Source organism: Orbicella franksi, chromosome 5 (assembly GCF_964199315.1).
Source record: "Orbicella franksi chromosome 5, jaOrbFran1.1, whole genome shotgun sequence".
In the NCBI taxonomy this organism is placed as follows: Eukaryota; Metazoa; Cnidaria; class Anthozoa; order Scleractinia; family Merulinidae; genus Orbicella; species Orbicella franksi.
The window spans coordinates 15,059,635-15,085,305 of NC_138149.1; the positions used below are offsets into that span (position 1 = coordinate 15,059,635).

Here is a 25,671-nt window from a genome sequence, read left to right on the forward strand (position 1 = left end):
TCTTATTTTCATATCATAGTGAAAGTTTTCCATCGAAGGCATGTCAGTTCAGTTTGGAAAAGGTACGTTTAGCCTTGCAACAATTCAAAAAGGCTCAAATGAGTCACCGACACGGCACCGACGCAGTTTGTACGTTACAAGGTTAAAAAGTGGCCGACATGTCGGTCGACTGTCGGCCGACAGTCAACTGACGCGTCAGCCAACACGTCGGTAGGATCGGATTCTTTACATTTACCAACATGTAAGTATATCACAGCCATGAAAATGAAATAAATGTACAAATTATCTTTACCTGTATTTGCTCTTCTTGACAAAGAGAAAAAACCACAAGTGAAATCTCATCGGCCGCTGCGAATATGACAGATTCTCCTGGCTCATACCCGACACCTGTGACACTTGAAACGTCCAATAAGAGTAGGAGATGTTGCTAACACTGATATTCCTTTCAGTTGAAGTGTCATATTCCAATTTTGCATGGAAACAAGGCAGTCTGTAAGAAATTGCGCTTTGACATAAAAAGATGGCTTTCGCTATGATTCTTTGGATGGAAGAAGATTTATATAGCGTCGCAAGAGCTTCGCAAGTACATTATGCCGGACAAATCTTTGAGGGCTTAGAGCCATGGTTGACTGGGAGGAGGGAAAGAAAGGAAGGAAAACCGGTAAAAAAACTCCCTACCCAGGGAAAATTATTAAGACTGGAGGTTGGTGGTTTTTCAACTGTTTTAAGACCTCTTATAATGTAACATTCCAGTTTAACTAAACTCTGATGATTGTTCAAAAAACAGGGTAATTATTGGAGGTGAACAGCAAATCGAGAAACAATTTTATTCACAGCATTCGTCCCAAAATCAAATTAACTAAGTTTGGAGTAACGGTGACGTGATTTACAGATAATTTTTACTGTTTGAGCAGATTTACGTGCACATTGCACATATGTAGCTGTAGTTAATAGTAACATCTGAAGAACAGTTCAGGAGGCTTGGATCATTTAAATGGGTAGTTTTTGAAGCGAACAGACAATCCAGCCATGCAATTTCTTCACTAGAATAAATTATTTTTGGCGTGCAAAAGAGAGGTAAATGAGACCTTATGAAGCCTGTGAGCTTTTATCTGTTGCTTCCTATAGATATTTATGTACAAAATATAAAATCTCTGAAAACAAACTGGAGTAGGACTGAGTGGCACTTTAGTTATGTAGTCAACTTACACAAGAAGGTTGGCAATTTCTGGCTTTTATTCTGTACCTAAAACCATTCAACTCTTTTGTAGACTTTTCACCCTGACAAGGCAGCGGAAACTAACTCCAACTCGGTAGGTTCAACAATCGATTTAATAACCAATTTCGTATTACGATCAAACTGTCTAGTAGTATTAGTAGTACAATCAAACTCGCTATATACGCACAGGCTAGTATTAAGCAGTTCTGTTTGATTTAAGTTAATGTTTAGGTCGAGAACTTGCCGTCTGGTAATCAAGATGAGAGTAAAAAATACCACGTTGCAGGTCCTGGGAAACAAGAGCTTGTGCCAGGACCTGGAAGCTACATATCCTCAGCTAAACTTCACTCCATTCACAGTCAATGCGATAAAGACCCCAAGAAATTATACTTGCTGTTAATTGAAGCCTTCTTCAGTGAGGAGACTCTGGCAACAAGTCTTGCCCATGGCTCCCAAACACAGACAAGCAAAGCGGGTGTGCTTAGCAAGGCTCAGAATCAAGATGTGTTGAAGACTTTAAAGGGTAAGGGCATCAGGCAGCAACCTGTAGCAACATACGCACACAAACACACATGATCAGAGATGATGTGTCAGACTTTTGTAATCATATTGCTATAATTGTGATAATAATAAACTGACTACTTTTAAAAGTAATACATACATGTAGATTACAAATATATTTTTATTTTTTATAGTGTATGTTGGAAGGTTTGCCATTCTCAACGAAGTGGAGTTTTCCATGTCCCAGATGAACCGCATTTTAACAAAGTTGGAACAGCCAAAAGAAAAAACTACAGATGAGCTGTAACTAAATAAGAATGGAAAGTTCTACTAAGGTACATGTATTTTTGTGACTGTGACCATCTCTACGAAATGAAAACAGCTGACAGTTTTTCTCTCAGTATCAGTATAATAGTAACAATATGTATTCAAGTTATTTATTTCTTCCTTTGGCGTGAAATGGGCAAAATTGATATTACACTGATGTGAAACTAAATGCTTAAATCATTGATAAAACTCCCTCAGTAGTTTTTTTCCATTTTGGTGCTAACAAAAAAACAGATGTCAAGATAATTCTTCACTCAGTAACTTGCAGTGCTCAAATTGCCGTGTGACATACTCATTGTATTTTGGACTTAAGAAATGAAGAAAACATAGTGAGAAAAAGGGCTTATTGAAGCAAATGGAAGAAGTTGTTAAACGGAAAAAAAACATTTTTTTTGATAACGCAATCGAACAATGTAAACAAACGAGTATTAGTTGAGTGAAGAGAATGAAACATTTTGTCCAATCACTAAAAATATTTACAAAGAGTAATGTGTTAGTAATTTCTGACAGCATGGATTAATCTCATGTTTAGTTTATGTTTAGAGCAGTGTGTGAATCAAGTCATTTGCGGGTGTATTATGTTTATTCCAAGTATTTGGATGTGTGCTGTTGAACACATGAAATCTACAATGCTTGGTGGTAAACTCATTTATTGAGAATACTGTATGTCTTGAAAAACCTGGATTTACTCACTGCAGTGACTTAGAAACCGACCTTATCAAAAGGTCACCCCAAAAGTAACATTTAATCATTGTTCGCATATTGTGAATAATCTTTTGACTGGTCTGTAAAACTATGCCAAGTTGGCTTCAGGTTTTACTTTTATTGCTACCTGCTAGAATACAATGTATTATCTAAACTTGTTACAAATGTGTAAGCGTACTTACTCAGTATGCGATAACAGTGGGAGTCAAGTTTCCGTCAGTGTTCCGTAAACTCTTGGTGGTGACCTCTCTTAATTACAGTCTTCACTTGGCCCTGGTGTGCTGGAATAGACTTTAGGCCACAGTAGAATGCTGCACCATGAACCGAGTATCTAATGAACGAATATTTTTTTATATCTGTTGATATATCTAAGTAAGCTATGAAGCAAATGAAAAAATATATACATAAGGCGAACAGAAACACAATAAGCGATCGCTGTTGTGCATTATTCAGGTACTCTACTTACCTCTTTCGTTCCTTTAAACTGCCTTCATGTCAAGCAGGTGCCAAGCGCAGATGAGAAAGAAATGAATCTCACTCAGTATCCAGTTTACTTGATCTCGTTTCTGTAAATGACCTGCCAAGTGAACCAAAAAAAGCGAGTGAAGTCTAGCCTGTGAGCAAGCTCCCTTGTTGCTCGCAGGCTACGTGAAGCCTAGATTTTTGAAAGGAGTGGTTGCTACCCAAGGTTTTTTTACTCATTTGGAATGCGTGGAAAATGTCACGCTAAGAAAGTACTTTAAATTCCTGTTAGCATTATTATTTGCTTATCTGTCAACATTAATTGTTTACTTTCGATGAATAACAGACTGACCTCCTCTGTCTATCTTTTAAATAAACGTTGTTTGATTGGTGCATTTTGTGGGCTTTTTGTTTAACATAATATGCTGATTTCGTCTGCAGAGCGTCTGCAAATTTGCAGACTTATTGCAGATCATTGCTGCAGACACTCTGCAGACATTCTGCAGATGATCTGCAGATAATCTGTAGATTGTCTCCAGATCTGCTACAGATGTGCCAGCAGATCTGTAACAGACTATAAACAGATCTGCTCGTTTCGAACGGGATGGCCATTTTGGCCGAGTTTTCTCCGCGTCTGTTTATGCCCGTTTATGGCATTTGTAAGGTATTTTTAACTTTTGTTTGTTCATGAATTACAGTAACAAATTACAAGCTCTGGAAACAACCGGACTTTGCTGAAATAATAAAACAGTTCATGTAATCATGATCGTTGTTATGATTTTACATGTTGTTTTTGTTCTCAAAAGCGGCAAACGTGTTTGGTTTTGGATCGTGTAAGAATCATTATAGTATGAAGGGTTTATTGAATTTCATTTGAGTTGTATTTATCAATCATCAGGGCATCAAAAAATAATAATCGTTAAACTTCTCGTCAAAAGATAGCCATCTCTCACAATTGTTTTGAACTAGATGGAAGGCCAAGAGCTGCTCTCGCTTCACACTGTGTTAGGCTACCACATTCTCTTTCAAAACACGTGTCATGTCATTCTAACAGAATTGTTACCCATTTAACGAATGCTAGTTTATTCTGACGGATCCTAATGGCCTCGCTAGCTGTGCTGATGGATACAGAGTTTTTGCTAACGGTTATGCTGTCCCGTGTAATGGTCTGATGCTAACAGATACATGTCTCTTGCTAACGGTTGCACTCTCCATTTTAACAACCTGGTGCTAACATCTAACGGTTGGGCTAACGCCTCAAACTTTTTCAAGAAAACTTTCTAATGGATGACTAACGGGTGCGTAACTTTTTTGCCCGTTAAACAGATAAGTGTTAAGGTACATTTTCTCACACACGGTCACAATTTTGTAATGTGACGTTTACATCCAATGTGCCTTATTTTTCCATCAATAGCAAATATATTTCTTTCGCTTGTATATTTTGATGCATGATCTACATGAATGTTTGCAGGAATAAAAAGCAAGGAAAGGAGGGTGCTACTGCATTGCGAGAAGCACTTGGAAAGCTGTCCATCCTACGGTCTTTTAGTAAGAAAGGTGACATACAAATTTCCATGCTGCCTTGTATTACCATAACAATGCAGGATGATGGTATCTCCATTTGAACCAGCTTTATCGATATGATTATGTTATCTTTGTCAGTACTTATTTTTATCATTGTTGCTATAATTATTGTTTTCTTAAATGCGGTAACCCAGATGTCCCTAACAATTACTGCCCTATTTCATTACTGCCAATAGTTTCAAAAATTACTGAAAGGCTGGTACATGGGCAACTTATAGAGTATCTAATTAGAAACAATAAATTGGCAGTACATCAGAGGGGAAACAGAAATTTTCGCTCGACAGAAACAGCTCTGTTGTACGTTGCAGATCAGTTACTCCAGGCTATGGATGACAAGAAGTCTCGATCATGGTCTCATTTGATATGTCTAAAGCATTTGACAGTATTCAACACAATATCTTGTTATCCAAGCTACAAAGTCTCAACTTTTTTCAGGGTGCGTTAGATTGGTTCCGGAGTTACCTTTCTGACCGACAACAGTGCGTTCGAATTGGTGATGCAGTTTCTAAAGTACTCCCACTCGATTTCGGAGTTCCGCAAGGTTCTATTTTAGGTCCAGTTCTGTTTACAATCTACATTAACGGCCTCCTTTCTGTTCCTAAACGTTGTCTATCTGTCTCCTATATTGATGACTGCAAACTGTATTTGTCCTTCTCACCTGTTGAATTAACCACGTATATCTCTGCCTTGAATGAAGATCTTATGAGAATATCTCAGTGGTGCTGTAAAAACTCCCTCTTGATCAATCCGGACGAAACTAAAGTTCTAGCTGTCAGAGTACCACAACTTTTGCAGAACTGTCATCATTCAGATAACACTGTTTGACAAATAATTAACATGTGTGCCTGTTGTTAAAGACTTAGGTGTTCTTCTCAACACATGCCTCAGTTACAACAAACATATCACTAAGACTGCTTTGAATTGTCTTCTTAAACTGAAACAAATTAACAGAATTAAGCATCTCCTGGATAGGAAAACGCTTTTGTTAGTAATAAATTCCTTTGTTTTTAGTAAACTTCACTATTGTTCAACTGTTTGGAGTAATACCAGCAACAGCAACATTGGCAAGTTACAATAAGTCCAAAATTTTGCTGGACAAATTATTCTGGGGCTAAGAAAGTATGACCATATTTCAGATGGGCTGCGATCACTGAAATGGCTTCCTATTAGAGAGAAACTTACTCTAAACGATGTAACTATGGTGCATTGATGTATTAAAAAACTCGTTCCAGACTACCTTGCTGATATGTTCAAACTAAGTTCCCAACTCCATAATAGACAAACTCGATTGTCTGGTGCCTTGGACATACCCTTATGTTGCCTGTCAACAGGGCAGCACTCTTTTGCTTTCAGAGGAGCCAAACTCTGGAATTCTTTGAATAATAATATTAAGTCCTTAAAATGCCCCAAGAATTTTAGGCATCATTTTGGAAATGTTTTATTAGGTTAATTTTTTTCTTTTTAGATATATATATTTGAAATATTCTTGATATATTTATTGAAATTATAATATTAGTGTACTTATATTCTTAATTAAATTTAAATTTTTAATTGTAATTGTATTGAGCTGAAAAACCCACTTAGGGAGCATCAATAAAGTTTGTATGTATGTATGTATGTATGTAACTTCAGAGAAGTTCAGGTCTCACGAGTAATCATCGTTTTATTGCTACAGAACTGTTTCGTATGGTACAAGGACCACACTCATCAGGCAATTTTAACGACTGAACTGTATGTATGTATGTAACTTCAGAGAGGTTCAGGTCTCACGAGTAATCATCGTTTTATTGCTACAGAACTGTTTCGTATGGTACAAGGACCACACTCATCAGGCAATTTGAACGACTGAACTGTATGTATGTATGTATGTATGTATGTATTGTTATTGTTATTATTATTCCTTGCTACTTTAAAGTAAGAAATACTGTAATTCCTGCAATTCTGATTAAGTGTAAAACTTTAATCTTCAGGCCAAATTACAGCTAAAAATTGTTGCTACTTGTGTTGGCTTCTTTGTTGTCCATATGTGTTTATAGTTAAAGTACATGTTGTGATCATGGACCAGTATAAGGACTGTTTTGCCTGCAGCTTATTCAATGTACAGTATTGTGCAAAAGTAATTAGACCGAAATGCGTGAATTTCGTTCTGTCTCTGCGAACTTTCGAAGACAATTCGAGCGTCTTTCTTGCAATGTCTTGAGCGTTATTTTTTTAAAACAAAGGATGAAAATTTGTGGCATTTTCAACAACAGAACGAAAATTCCTTACCACAGGGATAATTCCGCTTGCAGTATGAGAAATATTGCAGTGTAGTGTGCTGGGCATTACTGAGCCATCAATGTACCATTCTCTTGTGTACAATCGCAGATGCTTTATTCCTCTAAAAAATTCCCTGTTGTTTATGTGTTAATCCGTCTTTCATGGCAAAGAACATAGAGAAATTGAATCTTTTGATCGTTTTCAATGACACGAACTCGCTAACTTAATCTTTGCCACATCACTTTGCCGGCAAGGCAGGTACAAAAGTCAAACTGCTAGTCTGGGTAAACTCGGATGAAAGTAAAATTCTTAATAAGGTCTTTTTGAAGGCCTACTTCACCTCAAAAATTCATCCAAAGTGACATCAAATTCAGTGATCGATGGACAAGCAGACATGTTGTTTATCTAGTGCAAGGTCTCCATATGGCCGCACCACCTGCCCAGTCCCCTCAGCTGTTATCACGTTAGCCACGTTCTTGTCTGCCTGCCATGATGGATAGAATATCATTCACGACAATCCCTCTTTATTTCACACTTGTTGAATAAGAGATGGAGACATGCGACTGCACTTGAGCATGTTGGAAGTGCAAAGAAATGGGATTAGGGAAGGAAAAGTGTTCAGAAGGTAAATGCAAAAGGGAGAGACGGCTGCCATGAGCCAAAGGATTCTTACGCAAACTGAGCCAAAATGAGATGCTGTTATTTAAGCTTATACCGTACTCCTGCTGTAACAGACTGGCCTGGATAGTTCAGTAATAGCTTTGAACCTTCGACAGTAATATCGCAAATCGCGCAGAGCCTGGGTTCATTGTACTACCACAAGTAGCATTTCTTGTTCAATGAAAACAGGTTGGCAAACAGACCATTTGAGCTTGCAAACTTTAAGACTAATAAACAAAGTGATCTCAGCTTTCTCTGGACATAAGCAAGGTAAGTTTGTGAGAAAAGGCTTTGAGATATTGCTATCACTTACGATGACATTAAGGTTTTCATCGCACATGTTCTTGTTTTGCTCTGGCTTAATTCATCTTACTACTGGGAATCGATAGGAAACTTAATGAACAGAGTGAATTTTTGCTAGAAAGTTCAAAGGAAAATTGGAGAAGAGCGAATTTTCGCTCGCAAAATCGGGCCAAATTATCAGTAGACATGAAGTACTGCTCAAAAATTCGCATCAACTAAAACAATGGGCAGTGGGAAAATTCACTGAATTTTCTTCAGACTTTCGAGGTGAACAAAACTTCGCCCTTTTTCGTCAGAAAGCCCAGAAATTTGTGAATTTCATTGAATCATGCTCACGCTGTATGAACCCAATTTGTTTGTCAGGATGAAGTGATATCCTATCTATGTGGCACTTAATTTGACAAACATTTCAGCATGTAAGTTCTTGAGACGGAATGTGCACTAAGACCGAGCCATATTGCAAATATCTGGCACATGATGAAAAATCAAAATCTTTCATATTCCTCCCAGAAATAGCCCATGGTAAGCCTAGAAACGTGGTGGGTCTTTTTTAGGCCCAACTTGCATTTTTTTGTCAAGAATGTTAAAAAGAATGAGATGTTTGATCAGCTGCAGTGGCTTATAAATTTGGTTTTGGAAAATGGGAAACTATGTCCAAAACTATAATTTTCTGCAAAACCTTGCACAAGTGCTCAAGTCATTGATGATGAAGCTTGGAGATGCTGTTTACTGTGGCACTAAGAGCAAAGAAACTTGTTTGATTGGTGTCTACCACTCCAATTCATGGTCAGCTTGCAAAGAAAGATTGGTTGCATTTATTAAGGAAATGGAATCAAGTGCATTGTAATTCCAACAAGTGCCCTAACCTCCCAGATATACGATATGTTGTAAACTGGGGTCTAGCAAAGACTATTCTTGACCAGCTACAAGAAGCAAGAAGAGTTGGAAGGGACAGATTACAATCATATGTTGTGGCTTTCTATCATGGACAACAACTTGCACATTGTGAAAAGGAGGTGAAGGAGTCTACGCATTCTTCAGGCTGCTTCAGGGTTGCTACTTTTCAATCACTAGACAATTCTATCCAACCACTGCATCTGCATCTGCCTCATGACTGCTGTAATTACTGCAGCTCAGTTTTTCAATGTGCTGGCAGCAAATGCAGTGCAGAAATTCCACCCTTTGTGTAAGTAAGTGACAGTTCAGAGGTTGAGCATCCTCAAAAGAGAACAGTGACACCTGATAACATGCGTGATGTTAAGTTGGCATTGATGGAAGTTCTCAATTAATCAAAGGAAGCTTGTTTGCTTGATAGCACTTCATCACACGGTTTTTCAACACAACTGCTGGATTTCAAAAAACTGTGGCACACACATGAAACATAATGGTGAACTTCCAATTACTGGTGTATTATTAAATGCTGTCAAAACAAGCCGGGTTTGTACCATGCAAGGTGGCACTTGACTCACAAAGTGTAGGTTTTTTGTTGGCTTCTTTTGCACACATATTATGACTAAAATAATTACATTTATTTGTAACCATATGAGGAAGTAGCAGATCCCATTAAAATAGTGCTCAATACACATATAGTGTAGAGCTGAGTATATGAGTAATAACGAAGAGGCAAGATTTGCTGTTACTCCGAGTTTCGTGCTTACGCACTCATCAGACAGTATTTAATGATAAGCATTCCTATCAACTAGATATATATACACGGTATTAAACAATAGGCTAATTGCTGGACTAGTTGCATTACAATAAGTGATAGTTATACTGGAAAACAATAGGTGTGAAGACAGAAATTACGGGGACGAGTATAAACTGCGTGGGTGCAGTACAATATAAAGAAAGTGTCAAGCGTTCTTCAAGTAGAATTTGTTCTCGTGCCGGCATTTAGAAATAAGTTCTGATCTTTTGTTTAGTAGATTGTCGTTGCTATGTTTGATAATCATTAGTTTTTCTGTGAGGCAGAGGTCGCATCGTTTGGAAATGTTGTTGTAGGGTCTTGCACGGCTAATAATTGACCATTTGATGTTGAAGTCTTGTTTTTTGTCGTGTAGTTGCCAGATGTATTTAGAAAGCTCGGTGCTGTTGATGTGTTTTCTGTGCTTAAATGTGGATTTGTGCTGCGAGAATCTCTGTTTGAATGTTCCTTCTGTCAGTCCAATGTAGTTCTTGGTTGTGTTGTTAGTTGTAACTTGTGCGTTGTAGATTACACTGGAAGTCAGGCATTTGTTGTCTAGCGGGCATTGGTCTTTTTTGCGGCAGTTGCATTGCTCTTCGGTGATTGCGTTGGCGTTGTTGTCGGCGTTTGTTATTTTCATGTTGTGTTTGTTGATTACTGTTTTCATGTTGTCCATGCAACTGTAGCTGACTTTGACGTTGTTTTTGTTGAAGAGGCTGTGGTATTTATGTTGGTTCGGAAAGTGCTTAGATATGAGCTTCAGGAATGTTCTACCGATGTTTGTCTTTACGTTTTTACTAAATGGAGGGTTGTACCATATAATGTTTCTTTGTCTGTTGCGTCGGGGGCATGTTGGTTGATTGTCTTCGTTGTAAATTAGTGTTTCAGAGTATCCGCTGGCTTTCAAAGCAGTTTCGTAGATTGGTTTGGCCTTGTTGAATTCGTGTTCGTTGCATGAGTTGGCGGAAATACGGCGATTGATGGATGCTGGAAGTTGCTTTATTATGTTAGGTGGGTGGTTAGACTTTGTGTTGATGTACTGCGGCTCGTCGTTAGGCTTTCTGTAGGGGCAGTAGGTACCTTTTGTAAGATCGAAGGTGACGTCCAGGTAGTTAACAATTTTCATGTTAGTCTGTATGGTAATGTTAAGTCCATATGTCTTGAAGCGTCTTGTTATGTCCTTCCTTGTACGGTCTGCTTGAGGTCCGGAGATGTTTTTGAAGATGGCAAGTCCGTCGTCTCTGTAAAGCCCGATGTTGTCTATCCCGTATATGTTACACAGGTCGTCGAGAATGAATAAGCCTACGAGCTCGCATACTTCGGCTCCGTCGAAGCTGCCCATGGTCTTAACCAATGGAAAAACTCATCATCCGTCATCAACTGGTTCTCCTCTATACAACACAAAGATCAACATACCTTCGCCGTATTTGACATTGAGAACTTCTACCCTTCCATTACTGAGAAACTTCTTACAGACGCAATCAACTTCGCCAAACAATTCACTTCCATTACGGACCGCGACATCGATATTATTATGCATTCAAGAAAATCCCTTCTCTTTGACAGTAACACCGCCTGGATCAAGAAAAACAACAGTTCTTTTGACGTTACCATGGGCAGCTTCGACGGAGCCGAAGTATGCGAGCTCGTAGGCTTATTCATTCTCGACGACCTGTGTAACATATACGGGATAGACAACATCGGGCTTTACAGAGACGACGGACTTGCCATCTTCAAAAACATCTCCGGACCTCAAGCAGACCGTACAAGGAAGGACATAACAAGACGCTTCAAGACATATGGACTTAACATTACCATACAGACTAACATGAAAATTGTTAACTACCTGGACGTCACCTTCGATCTTACAAAAGGTACCTACTGCCCCTACAGAAAGCCTAACGACGAGCCGCAGTACATCAACACAAAGTCTAACCACCCACCTAACATAATAAAGCAACTTCCAGCATCCATCAATCGCCGTATTTCCGCCAACTCATGCAACGAACAAGAATTCAACAAGGCCAAACCAATCTACGAAACTGCTTTGAAAGCCAGCGGATACTCTGAAACACTAATTTACAACGAAGACAATCAACCAACACGCCCCCGACGCAACAGACAAAGAAACATTATATGGTACAACCCTCCATTTAGTAAAAACGTAAAGACAAACATCGGTAGAACATTCCTGAAGCTCATATCTAAGCACTTTCCGAACCAACATAAATACCACAGCCTCTTCAACAAAAACAACGTCAAAGTCAGCTACAGTTGCATGGACAACATGAAAACAGTAATCAACAAACACAACATGAAAATAACAAACGCCGACAACAACGCCAACGCAATCACCGAAGAGCAATGCAACTGCCGCAAAAAAGACCAATGCCCGCTAGACAACAAATGCCTGACTTCCAGTGTAATCTACAACGCACAAGTTACAACTAACAACACAACCAAGAACTACATTGGACTGACAGAAGGAACATTCAAACAGAGATTCTCGCAGCACAAATCCACATTTGTGACCTGATTTGGGAAAACGTACCCTAACGGATATCCGTTTAACGGTTTGAAAGCGTTTTCTACCCGTTTAGTATCCGTTAAAACGGTTTCCAAAAGCGTTTAAACGGTTTCTAGAAGCGTTTAATCCGTTTTTTGATCCGTTTCATAAAATTGGCAAAACGTTTTTAAAAGACCATTATCCGTTTAAACGGAAGGACAATCCGTTTAAACGGGAGGGCAATCCATTTAAATGGAAGAACTATCCGTTTAACAGCAAACTTCTTCCGTTTTATAGAAAGTCTTAGTCCGTTTTATAGAACGGCTCGGTCCGTTTTATAGTAAGCCGTCCCAGTTTACATTGTCAGAACCAATCCCTCTGTCTTTCCTTTTGCCGTAACCATTGAGCCATAGTTTAGGAAACAACGTACAGCAGTTGCAAATGCCACGAAACAATGTCAACAAACAGCGGCAGAAGTTATAATATTTATTACGCTGGATCGTTCGAACACTTCGTTTCACTTCGAACATTTCGTTTGTTGTTTACTTAATATTATTACTTTGCTGTCTTTTATGTACCTTTCAGATAATTGTAAGACTAAAACAAAGAGTGAATCTTTTTCAAAGTTGAAGGTTTCGCTTTCTATGCCTATCTTATCGCAGTCACTTTATTCCTGGTTTATTTATTTTATCAATCAATTCGGCAAGCAAAACACACTTCAAATTTGCATACTGTAATTTCACTTTTTCCTAGAAAATCGCTTCTAGGAAAAAAGCTTCCAGTTTTGTTTATCATTGTTCTGAGCATCAACAGAAACACATGGTTATTGCTCGCAGACAATACTATCAGCTCTCATTTGAATATTCCATCCAGCGTGACTTGTAGCACAACAAGAATTTGTAATCACTGTGATTCGCTTCACTGAATTGAATACCTCACAGCTATTTTAGCTTACCTTGATGTATTGAGTAAAGATCTCATTTCTAAAAGCTCCCCGCAATCTCTTGTTTGGTGTTGAAACTCTTTAAAAAGCAGAATAAACTCTGATTGCTGACATAACGCAATTTTGTTGCGATCATCTGCTGGCACGTGCGCGAACTTCTGTTTGGTTAGTGACCAATTAGAAGCCGTGATTTGATCATCGATGACGCGTTGCTGCGGTAACAGCTCTCTCTCTCTCTCTCATATCTTGTGTTCCAAGTGCAAAGTCATAATTCTTGAAAACACTATCAGTTAAACATGGAGGAATCTTACATCGAGCAAAATGAAAATGAAGAAGAAGTGATTAACAGGGTCAAGCGATTTTTGCAAGAAGGATGCGGGTGCTCAAGAGGACCTAACTGTGGTCCTTGCTCTGGCTATTTTTCTGAAGAAAGTGTTATGTCAAACTTGAACAACTGCCTTGAATTATCAAGCGCAGAATTAGACTTGGTTATTCTGGCCAACATTCAAGCGTTCACCAGAATCGATCACATTGGCGATAAACGAAATCGAAGTCCTCGCTGTAATTTCCTGTTTCAATCATTAACCATCTGCAAGGAAATGTTTCTTCATCTGTATGGATTAAGTTACTCAAGATTTCGCCGACTAAAGGAACATTATGAAAACTATGGCATTTCACCAAGAACGCATGGAAACTGCAAAAGATTACCAAGCAACACACTCCCTACAACTGTGGTTGAAGATGTTAAATTATTCCTTACAAACTATGTTGAGGAGAACGCGATCTCGCTTCCTGGGAGGATTCCTGGTTATAAGAGTGACGACATAAAACTGTTGTCTGCAAGCGAAACGAAGATGAGCGTGTGGCGCGATTTTGTTGCGGCGTGTACAGCCTCAGAGAAGCAGGCGGTAAGCTATTCTAAGTTTAAAGATCTATGGGAACAATTTCACCCTAATGTGGTTGTAGCAAAACCAATGACTGACTTGTGCGTGACTTGCCAGCAAAACACTTCGAAACTTGTAAGATCGGCGAATCTTCCGGACGGAGAGAAATCAGAATGTGTCCGCGCTCAACAAGAACATCTCGACACTGTTAAAAGTGAGAGAGAGTTATACAACGAGGTTTGCGAGGAAGCGAAAAACACTTTTGAAACTGTGGAGCCGCCTATCCGATTAAGCGAATGTCATGAACCGTGCTCAATGAACGGTACAGTTCACTATTCGTTCGACTACGCGCAACAGATCCACTTTCCTAGCAACCCGATGCAACCAGGGCCCATCTACTTTAAGACCCCACGAAAATGTGGCATTTTCGGTGTCATGTGTGAAGGAGCAGGGCGCCAAGTAAATTATCTCATTGACGAAGCTAGTACAGTCGGAAAAGGAGCGAATTCCACAATTAGCTACGTCCACCACTACTTGGAGACCCACGGACTTGGAGAAACTCGTGCTTACTTACATGCTGACAATTGTACGGGGCAGAATAAAAACAATTACTTTTTGTGGTATTTCGCATGGAGAGTAATAAACGAACTGCATCAATCAATTAACTATTCCTTCTTAATCGCCGGACACACGAAATTTGCCCCAGACCGCTGCTTTGGCCTGATCAAGCGAGCATACAAAGTGAACTTTATATCGTCGCTCTACGAATTTGCACGAATGGTTGACTGTTGTAGTACTACAGGAGTAAAGCGCAGTTGGTGGGAACGCATGACGGCCAGGAAATTGTTCCCGTGTACGACTGGGCGGCATTTCTTTCGGAGTACTTCACAAAGCTCCCAAACATTAAGAAGTACCATCACTTTCATTTTTCCATGGACGAACCGGGAAAAGTTTACTTTAAGGAACACCGATTTTCACAAGAACGTTCTCTTATGTTATTAAAGGATCCTACAGTTATGCCCCCATTAGTTCTGCCATGCAAACTTCGCCCAGAAGGCCTTAGCCAGGAAAGAAAACAGTATTTGTATCGGGAGATACGACCATTCTGCAAATATGGAACCGAGGACCTAGTTGCACCAGCTCCCTGATTTGAATTAGTGTTACACTAAAATTGTAACTAATTTCTGCGCACAAAATTCAAAGATTTTGTATTCCTGATGTAAATATACCTTTAATGATTGTAAATATCTGCTTTTTGATTTGTAAAATAAAAATAATTTAAATGTTACTTCAATTTTAGTTTAAATTCACTGTCATTGGGATCACGATACGGGGTTTTTCGGATTTTGTTTGAAGCTATGGTAAAATTAGTGGAAGATAAGTGACTCCATCACAACACTTTTTTTCATTATGGAAAGAAAACAAACCCAATCTTCGATTTTTAACCGGGTTCTAAAGCGTGCGGAATCACTTGAAGTGAACAAAACGGTACGGTTGTAGTGTTTACAAAAGTTTTTACACCGCGCGCGTGTATACAGTGCCGCAATGTGTGATTTTTTTTTCAAAATTATAACCCACGCGCAATTTTTCATTTTTTTAATCAACAAAGGAATCTTCAATTCGCAATATCTAAAACTCAATGCCGTCTGAAAAGGTTTTAGTCACGCGTAAACCCGCGCGCTTTGTGTTAACTTTTTTTATACCCACGCGCAATGTGCGAAAATATGTTAATTCAAAGTGAGAATTTATGCTCATTAACAATGGTTCCCATAACCATTGTTGATCTCATTAACGATTCCTCCAATACCAACGCGTGTTTCTTTAGAGTGAAAATTTGGATCCTATTGACCCCGTATAAAAGGGCCACTTTATTGCGGTTGTTCATAACAGCTTTATCAGCCGTAAGTGAAAGTTGAATCCGGCCATTTGCAAACAATATTTTGAACATGTCTGTTAACGATAAAGTTAAAGTTCTTTGGAAAACTAACTGCCATTGGAGAGATCGTCCGCATTGGCCGAAGAGAAAAGAGATCAAATTCGCACGGGGCGATTTGGAAGAAACTTCTGCTACGCCGTTAAAAGTAGGAGACCTTGTGAAAGTCAAATTCGGCTCACGTTGGTACGACGCTGAGGTGGCAGAGAATTGGGAACCAAAGACAAAGAAAGGTAAGTAACTGATCAAATTCAGATTTACCGATTGTAACATTGAAGACAGGCCTAAGTTACAAGTTTCATTTCATCGAGCGAGAGCAAAGCCTTTTTCTTTTGGCTACACAGATTTACCGATTTGTATAACATTGAAGACCTAAGTTAGGACAAGTTTCATTTTTAGCTAATAAATTTTTTCATTTCCGCAGGAAAGAAATCAACTGTGCCGGTGAACGATGAAGTGTCTTCCGCCCAAGAAAAAGTTCCACCCCCAGTTTCAGACCATCCGTACCAGAAGTTCTTAGCCGAACAGAACGCGCGGGAACTACAGTTGGACGCCGCTCGCACAGCAAAACGAGCGAACGTACACTTGGCTGAGCAAGCAGATGTCGCCGAAAAGAAAACGAGTGGGGCTGACACTGATCACACAGCTAAACGGGCAAAGCTACACACAGATGTCGTCGAAAAGAATGGGAGTGAGCCTGAAACGGATTGGACAGCAAAAAGGGCTAGGCTGCAGGTTGAACAACCGGACGTTACCCTTGTACGCCGACAACTGGAGGCAAAGACGGAGGAATGTCAGCGCCTAAACAGCAAACTAAATAAAATTGAAAGTGAAATGAGAGTCCAGGAACAGTTGAGCGAGGTATATACCCTTGTCTTCAATCCACTAATTTCGCTGACTAAATCTCAGAATTGCGTTCGTTTCGCCAACGAGTAGAGTAGTTGCGCCAACGTTTAGTACGCTAGCGTAGTCACTCTTTTCTCGCAGCATTTTTACAAAGCTTCCGAACATTTTTGTCTGAACCAATTTGTTAGAAATTATTAGAAGAGAGTTTCGGTTAGAAAGAGCTTTGTCACCGCTCAATACAAAGGTTCTGAAGCAAAAATTCTCAATGATCTACAGCCAGAACAAAGCCGACATAACTTATTTATACTGGATTCTGTTGGCAATTAATCCGAAAAGAAGACGGAAAAAACTTAAACCGGATACGGTAACGTTAAAAACTTCAATCACAAGCTTAGCAATATATATTCACTCGAAGTTGTATCATTTTGTAAGCTGTTCGGATTTATTTTTAACTGTGTGCGTATGTAAGAGGCATGGGATAAATTACTTATGCAATGTTTTCTAGTGGCATACTGTGAAATATCCCACTCGTGACTTGATTTTTCCTTGAAAGGCTCGTGTGTATACAAAGAAAAATCAAGTCACGAGTGGGATATTTCACAGTATACCACTCGAAATCATTGCATAACTGGTATTTACATCCACTATATCGCAACAATCTTACGTAGTCTCTAAATGATTTCAACTTTGGTATTACTGGGAACCATTACATGTATTGATCTTACTATACTCGTTAATCAAACACGCGACCTATCCTTAAGTTTTTTTTTTAACGAGTATTCGTATATGACATTAATACCACCTTGTATTTGTTTCCTTTTTATTGTCTTACAGATGATAGTGGGAATTCAAGACTCGTTGCGAGCTATTGAGCACAAAATGACGGCTTGTTTTGACAAAATGGAAGAGCGTCTGGTGTCCTTAGAGGAGAAAATGGTCAGACAGAGTGACTTGGTGAGTAAGAATTATTTGCTACAAACATTTAATGCGCTCAAGTTGAGTGGGATGTATATTTGATTTACTGTAAAAAAGATACAGGTGTTTTGATGATCATACATACTTAGCCTTTGTTGCACATTACCCTTACCTCAGCTCAGGCGCATACTTTGTACTTCATGTCATATGATTAATACACAACCTGGTAAATAATTACTAGTTAAAGTATAGACATAGAATAGATTAAAATTTAAAGAAATTGGCATTTTCCTTGAAATCCTAAACCTCAATTGGCTGATTATAACAAAACAACTGATAATTCCATATTTGTTTCTTTATTAGATTCCTGAACCTGATGATTTTGCTCCAATCCTGCATGATATACCGCTCACTCCGCTCGACACCAGTGACCTTTCCACCATCGACACCAGCGCGTTGAGGGAGACCCTGTATGTAGATGAGTCTTGTTCCCGTTCTCCAGCAGTGAAGCTGCCTCCCAGCAATCCAGCAGTACAGTTACCTTCGAGCAGTCCAGCAGTACAGCTTCCCCCGCCCAGCAGTCCAGCCATACAGCTTCCCCCGCTCAGCAGTCCAGCAGTGCAGTTTCCTCTCCCCAGCAGTCCAGGCAGAGTTGGCGAGGAACTCATCCGGAACTGTGTAACACCTAGAAAGGTACGTGGAGTCCAGGAGGCACTGCGCCGAGAAAAGAATCTCTACAGGTGCGCACTGAAGCTGGTTCCAATCTTGTTTACAAAAGCAGAGCTTGCAAACAGCAACACAGATGGGTCACATAAGAAAGGGTCCCTGGATAGCGGCAGACTGAACTCCTTGAAAACTTTAATATTTACACAGTTTCCTGTTACCTCAAATGAGGAAAAAGAAAAAATCTGGCGGGGTATAAAAGGCAAGATTAACAACAAGTGTCGATCTATTACATATGCATCAGCTCGACTTTTTTAACTGTAATTAGGCTAACTAGGATAAGGGTCGAAATTTCAGATGTGAATGTTTTTTTGTAAATTTAAGATAGGACAAAACATGTAACATTGATTTAGTTGTAAAATAAATTCAATTGTTTATTTGAACAAGTCTCCGCTTGAAGTCAATGAATGAACGAATGAATGAATTCAACAAAGCGGTGAAATCGGTACGAACGAAAGTTTACAAAAAAATTAATATTGTGCTCTCTTGTAAACTTTCAGCTACTTTTGTTCGCACCGATTTCACCGCTTTGTTGACTTCATAATGTAGCGAAGCGCGCGCGCCTAGTCTTAAAATAGAATGCATGTGGAAGCCCGCACATAAGCGTGCTCTTAGTAGAAGTGTTCGTTTCTAAAAAGTTTCTTTAGAAAAGGTTTCAGACAGACAAACGATCAATTCAATCAGGTCAAATTACGCTTGTATTGTTAACAACGTACGAAAATTGGGTTTATTTTCATCTGGTCGGTATTAGGCTCGATTTAAGTGTCCATGTAAAACTAAAGGGAACCTATACTAACATAATAAGGATGTGTATGGGAGTTAAAAGTTTTAAAAGAGATGAGTATAAAATATTGCCGGGAAAAAACGTATAACCTCTAGCTCTCTCTGGTGGAATATTTTGTTTTATTTCCGTGGCAACCAACGACCAATCATCGCACACACTATTAACGGAAACCGCTGATCATGGACACAGCAGCTAATATGGCGTGTTACATGGCGACGTGAAAATTATTGCCGTCTTCGCCTTCTTCGCGGTCTCCGCAGGCTTATTCTCTTTGGACACAGACCAAACGGAAACATTGAGGGAATCTAAACCACTTTTTTATAAGCGATGTATCCTTTATTGAAGCGAAGTTTTGCCTTCGAACCAGCCATTTGTTCGATCACTGTACTGGCTCAGCTGGACTGGCGATGTGATTACATAATTTCTCAGGCGATCAAAAATAAAGAAGGAAGGTATATTTTAATGGCATTTGTTCTGTTGACTCGAAATCAATTTCTTCTAATCTTGACTTGGACTCGCTAACTGTAAGGATAAAGCAGACGGCGCGGTAAGACAATTTTCATGTGGCGATTTGCAATGAACGGAGCAAAATAATCTTGTCATGTCCACGACATTAATACGCACTTAGTGTAGAAATTATTTTACGTTTGAATGTTGTTCATTTCTACCGTTTCAAGAAAACGTTTGATTGAAGCGACCAACTGTTTAATTATGTCTCTGTCCGTTTAAACGTTTTGTTGACGTTTTTACGCATCCGTTCGAACGGTTTAGGAAACCGTTTTATGATTTGAGGAAATCGTTTAATTATTTTGCTCATCCGTTTAAACGGTTGCTCAAACCGTTTTAACGGTTTGAGCAACCGTTTAAACACTTTTGATGGCCGTTTTCTATCCGTTTGTTTACCGTTTTTTCAGGCCGTTAAACGGATATCCGTTAGTGTATGTTTTCCCAAATCAGGTCACATTTAAGCACAGAAAACACATCAACAGCACCGAGCTTTCTAAATACATCTGGCAACTACACGACAAAAAACAAGACTTCAACATCAAATGGTCAATTATTAGCCGTGCAAGACCCTACAACAACATTTCCAAACGATGCGACCTCTGCCTCACAGAAAAACTAATGATTATCAAACATAGCAACGACAATCTACCAAACAAAAGATCAGAACTTATTTCTAAATGCCGGCACGAGAACAAATTCTACTTGAAGAACGCTTGACACTTTCTTTATATTGTACTGCACCCACGCAGTTTATACTCGTCCCCGTAATTTCTGTCTTCACACCTATTGTTTTCCAGTATAACTATCACTTATTGTAATGCAACTAGTCCAGCAATTAGCCTATTGTTTAATACCGTGTATATATATCTAGTTGATAGGAATGCTTATCATTAAATACTGTCTGATGAGTGCGTAAGCACGAAACTCGGAGTAACAGCAAATCTTGCCTCTTCGTTATTACTCATATACATTTATTTGTATTTAACTCTGGAGGAAGGGAGAGAGGACTGGTACTAGTTTTCTCTGACATGCGCTCTATGCACTTCATTTGCCATGTGCTTGTGCACAGCGTAGCTTCCTTCAATGCAAGTTTCTATCCAGAATTCTTCTTTACAGTATGTATCTCAATGTTTACACTATGGCTTCTAGAAAGAGCAGCAGGACAACAAAACCTCTGCTTAAACTGAAAGATTTCGACATCGACGGCTTAATGGCAGAATCAACACCACAACAGATGAGCGAAGCAGTTGAAAGTGAACTGAGTCAGTTGAGTCCATGATCAAAGACCTCTCTCCGACAAAATTTAAAGCAGAGCAGTCCACTGTAGAGCAAGAGAGAGCGAGAGAAGATCTTTGAAACCAGAACTTAAGCTAGAATTGGACCTCACTCATACCAAACTCGAGCTGTTGAAGCTACAGCAAGATTAAGCGCAGCCCAGTGCCCCCGAGATGGCGACAACGATCACAACGCCTGATGATAATCCTATCGCAAAACCAACCTTAAAAAGCCTTCAGTAAGATCCTACCGTTCAATCAGAGCTTAAATCTCTCATGGACTTTTTGGGAGATCCAGTTTTACTGGGTTTAACTGAAGAGGAGCAGGATCCAGCTCAACAGCTGGTAAAGCCCACTACTTCAAGAGGTAAACGTCCTTTACTTATACCTGATTTCATTAGTTCCCTCCCCATAGTTCTGCAGGAGGATAAGGAGACCGTGCTTGGAACCTCTGGTGATGCTAGAATTGTGTTAAAATCCTCTCAGGAAAAGAAGCTATCCCTTGACAAAATTTCATTCCCACAGTGGTCAGCGGCTAACCTCCGTATGATGCATACTCTCATGAAAGATGGGCTTCTTTCGTCCAGCCAGGAAATTCTCGATTATATTGTGTACAGTTCAAAAATTTCTGAACTAGCAAAGTGTTACCCTTTGCCAAAAGTGATGTAGTATGATGATTTGCACCACAAAATGCAATTTGCCATAAGCTTTAAATGGGGGTCTGACAGCCAATTCATATCCCATCAAACGCTTCACAGACCAGATCCATCGACTCCCACATCCACACGTCCACCTCTTCGCAAAGCGTCCTGTCCAGTCATAAACCTAGCAACAGGGAAGCATGTTTGCTTTGAATTCCAACGGCGTGAAGGTTGCCTCTTTGGCTCCTCCTGTAGATATGATCATGTTTGCATCAAACCACAATGTATGGGAACCCACCCACAATGGCAACACCAGTCTGCTACTGCTCAAGACCCCCAATACTGAACCCACACTCAACTGCAGAGATCTCTCCTAATTGTACTCTAACGGCAGAACTAGCTGGAGATATCTCGACCACATTGTTACATGAAGGGACCAATCCTGCCTTAATGACATGCTGTCCCACAGAGTGTGGGGGAAGTTTACCTATTAAAGCAGGTGCCTTTTTGGAATCTATGCAGCAGCCCCAAGCAGCCAAGGTCTCCACAGACTTAATTTTTGGGACCTGGGCAGCAGAACTATCAAATTATCCCGACATGGAATTTATTCTAGATGGTGTTAAAAATGGATTTCAGCTACTCCCTCCTGATTCAACGGTCTCACATGCCTTTACACCCAACAATAAATCTGCTCTATGACCTGGAGCTAAAGATCAAATTGAAGTGCAACTGGTTATGGGTCTTCAAGAAGACCATTTTTCTGTAGCAGACAAGTCCCACATGCCCATAATCGTTAATGTACTTGGGGCCGTACCTACAAAGGACTCAAATGAACTATGGATGATCATGGATTGCAGCCGACCCTTAATGGCAAATGCTAACTCATACATGGATTTAGAACATTACAAGTATGTTACTGTTGATGATGCAGCAAACCTCTGTCAACCAGGTTGCTGGTTGGCAAAAGTTGACTTAAAACATGCTTACAGAAGTGTTGGTACTCCCCCAGACAGCTGGCAACTTACAGGGATGTCTTGGTGTTTCAAGGACTCTAAACATTCTACCTACCTCTATGATAAGCGACTCCCTTTTGGAGCCAGGGCCTCACCAATGATTTTTTGCCTCACACAATCAGTCTGTCAAATGATGGCCTGAAGAGGGTATAATTTGTTGGCGTACCTGGATGACTTCCTCATCATTGAACCAACTCAGCTTCAGTGCAAAGCAGCTTTTGACATTCTACTAAACTTACTAGGGTCTCTTGGCTTCACTGTCAACTGGACAAAAGTTGTCTTCCCAGCCCAATGTCTGGTTTTTCTGGGAGTTGAAATTGACACTGTTAAGTGTGAACTCCGCCTCTCAGAAGATTGTGTATCTGAGTTGTTATTCATCCTCAAGGAAACCAGTTCAAAACGTAAATGCTCCAAGCTTCACCTCCAACGACTCATTGGCAAGCTCAATTGGGCAGCACATGTTGTTTGAGGGGGCCACATGTTTCTCAGGCGTCTTATCACCTTGGCAAATGCTGTTAAATGCCCGTATCTCCGTGTTTATTTAAACTTATGTGCTAGAGCTGACCTCCTGTGGTGGACCTCCCCCTTGCCTGCACACAACAGTAAAACATTTTTCCGCTCAGCAACCCCAGAACTTCCTACAGCAGTGCCTACAGATGATTCCCTGTCTGGTGGGGGATGCATATGGGAAACTGACTGGATGTATGTTAACTGGGCATTAGACTACCCAGCTCTCTGCTCTCTGCACATCAATTCCAAGGAAACATTCACAATCGTTTTGGCAGCACATCATTGGGCACCCTTTTGGTCAGGTTATCAAGTGGTCAACAAGTCGGACAGCCAGGTGGCTGTGGCTATCTTAAACAAAGGTTCAACCTGTTGCCCAGTAATGATGGACTGGCTTTGTTCTCTGTTTTGGCTTAAGGAGGATTACAATTTCAGCCTGTTAGTCAAACACATTCCAGGAACAACCAAAACCCTAGCAGATAGTGTTTCACCCTTGACAATGTACACTACTGGTCAACGTTCCAGGCATGGCTCTCTGAATCCCCTGTATCATATGATTTAGAATGTCACATGTCATCATTGTCTCTTACACTCCTTAGATACAAAGGATCAGCAGCAACTTGACCGCGAAGTCATCAGTTTCCGGCGTCAAGCATATGCTCCTACTACCAAGTCCACCTATCTGAGTCAAATGCGCTCATACCTCTCCTTTTGTGTATACTATGGTTGCCAGCCTATCCCGGCATCAGTATCAACCCTTAACCGCTACACAGCCTTCCTAGCAAGATCACTTTCAGCATCCTCCATCCCAGCTTATTTGAATGCAGTTCGCATCCTACATCTTGAGCACGGACTTGTGGACCCAACCAAAAACAATTTTCAGCTGGCAACTATACTTCGGGGAATTAAACGCATAAAAAGTTTATCAGTATCCCAAAAGAAACCAATTACGCCTCAGATCCTGTTAGCCTTCAAGAATCACTTAAACTTAGATGATCCTTTGCATGCAACATTTTGGGCAGTCTGTCTGGTAGCTTTCTTTGGCCTCCTCCGTAAAGCTAACTTGCTATGCAGAGGATTAACACATTTCAACCCATCAAAACATCTGCATTGAGGGGACATCCTCTTCTTTACGGACTGGACCATCATTATCAACAGATGGTCAAAAACAATCCAATTTAGCCAGCGCATTTTGACTATTCCTTTACCACGCATTGCCCAGCACCCACTCTGCTTTTATACAACTCTCAAGCATGCTTTCAGCTTAGTACCAGCGTCCTTATCAGGCCCAGCCTTTGTCATTCCAGCTTCAACCAAAGGAGGTCTGGTCCCTCTGACATATGGAAAGTTTAACTCCCTACTTAAATTATTGACAACCACCATGAACTTGAATCCATCTAAATTTAGCGGACATAGTTTTCGATCAGGCGGGGCCACTCTGGCCGTTCAAGCTCAAATCCCAGCAGAACTTATTAAACATTTAAGGAGACCGGCAGTCAGATGCGTATAGATCTTATATTCACATCCCAGTTTAAGACAGAATGCAAGCAGTTAGTCAGCTGGCTTTGTTTGTTTAGATTTTCTTCCTTCCTCTGTTATTCGTCTGGGGTTAGGTCGTTCCTCCCTTAGGAAAATTTCTATTAAATTGAAGGGATCACTTCCGAGCCCTTCCCTTTTACCCCAGACTTTATTGTTGTAGTTTTGTTTCTTTGCCTTTTGTTTAGAGAGTTAAGTCTAAAATAATTACATTTATTTGTATTTAACTCTGGAGGAAGGGAGAGAGGACTGGTACTAGTTTTCTCTGACATGTGCTCTATGCACTTCATTCGCCATGTGCTTGTGCACAGCGTAGCTTCGCTCCCCCCCTTCCCCCCTAATTATTTGTTGCTGTTATATTTCTTGTACATTTACCTTTTCCAGTTGGAAAAATTTCTATTAAATGGAAGGGATCACTTCCGAGCCCTTTCCCTTTTACCCCAGACTTAATTGTTGTAGTTTTGTTTCTTCGCCTTTCGTTTAGAGAGTTAAAAAGACATACGTCCAGAATAGCTAGGGTGACAAAATTGCAGCAGAACATGGAGTAGTAAAGGCTAAGGTTCTTGGGTCACAGAGGACACTCCTGCCCAACAAATCATAGAGTACTCTCCCCTCCCTTCCCCCCTACCTTTCCTTCACACCCAGATCTTGATGTTGATCTGCCTGCTGGAAAAATGTGCATGTATTCAAGTCATACAAGTTCACAAAAGTTTTTTATTGCATTTCATTCAAGGCTATAGGTAAGGTTTCTTATGAGACGACACTTCTTTTCCAATGTGGAACCGCTTATCTCTATATATATTGCACGTAAAATACATCAAAATAAGTAGACTCATTTGCAAGCATTTTCAGTGTTGATCTGAAAAATCTGTCGACCCATAAATGTGTTCCAACAATAATAATAACAGCTTTATTGAAGTGTCCATGTATTTAGTATCAACTACTAACTGGGGAC

At 40.0% G+C, this 25,671-nt stretch overlaps 2 protein-coding genes and 1 pseudogene across 3 annotated transcripts in view; all 3 read left to right on the forward strand.

The window, feature by feature from the left end:
* The window catches only part of LOC145486348 (uncharacterized), a 35,856-nt pseudogene extending 20,469 nt beyond the window's left edge, over positions 1-15,387 (forward strand). Inside the window, exon 2 of the transcript XR_014049269.1 lies at positions 12,217-15,387. The product of XR_014049269.1 is annotated as an uncharacterized LOC145486348 (transcript). The remainder of the gene's footprint in view (positions 1-12,216) is intronic.
* On the forward strand, positions 6,428-25,592 carry LOC145486387 (uncharacterized). Its single transcript, XM_081465036.1, has 2 exons — positions 6,428-9,570; positions 20,739-25,592. Exon 2 carries the CDS (start codon positions 21,296-21,298, stop codon positions 21,686-21,688), a length of 393 nt encoding a protein of 130 aa, XP_081321162.1. The 5' UTR covers positions 6,428-9,570; positions 20,739-21,295; the 3' UTR covers positions 21,689-25,592.
* On the forward strand, positions 15,520-20,205 carry LOC145487384 (uncharacterized). Its single transcript, XM_081466147.1, has 4 exons — positions 15,520-16,203; positions 16,395-16,831; positions 17,651-17,770; positions 18,095-20,205. The coding sequence occupies exons 1-4, from the start codon at positions 15,984-15,986 to the stop codon at positions 18,710-18,712; spliced, it is 1,395 nt and encodes a 464-aa protein (XP_081322273.1). The 5' UTR covers positions 15,520-15,983; the 3' UTR covers positions 18,713-20,205.
* Positions 25,593-25,671: the final 79 nt, after the last annotated feature.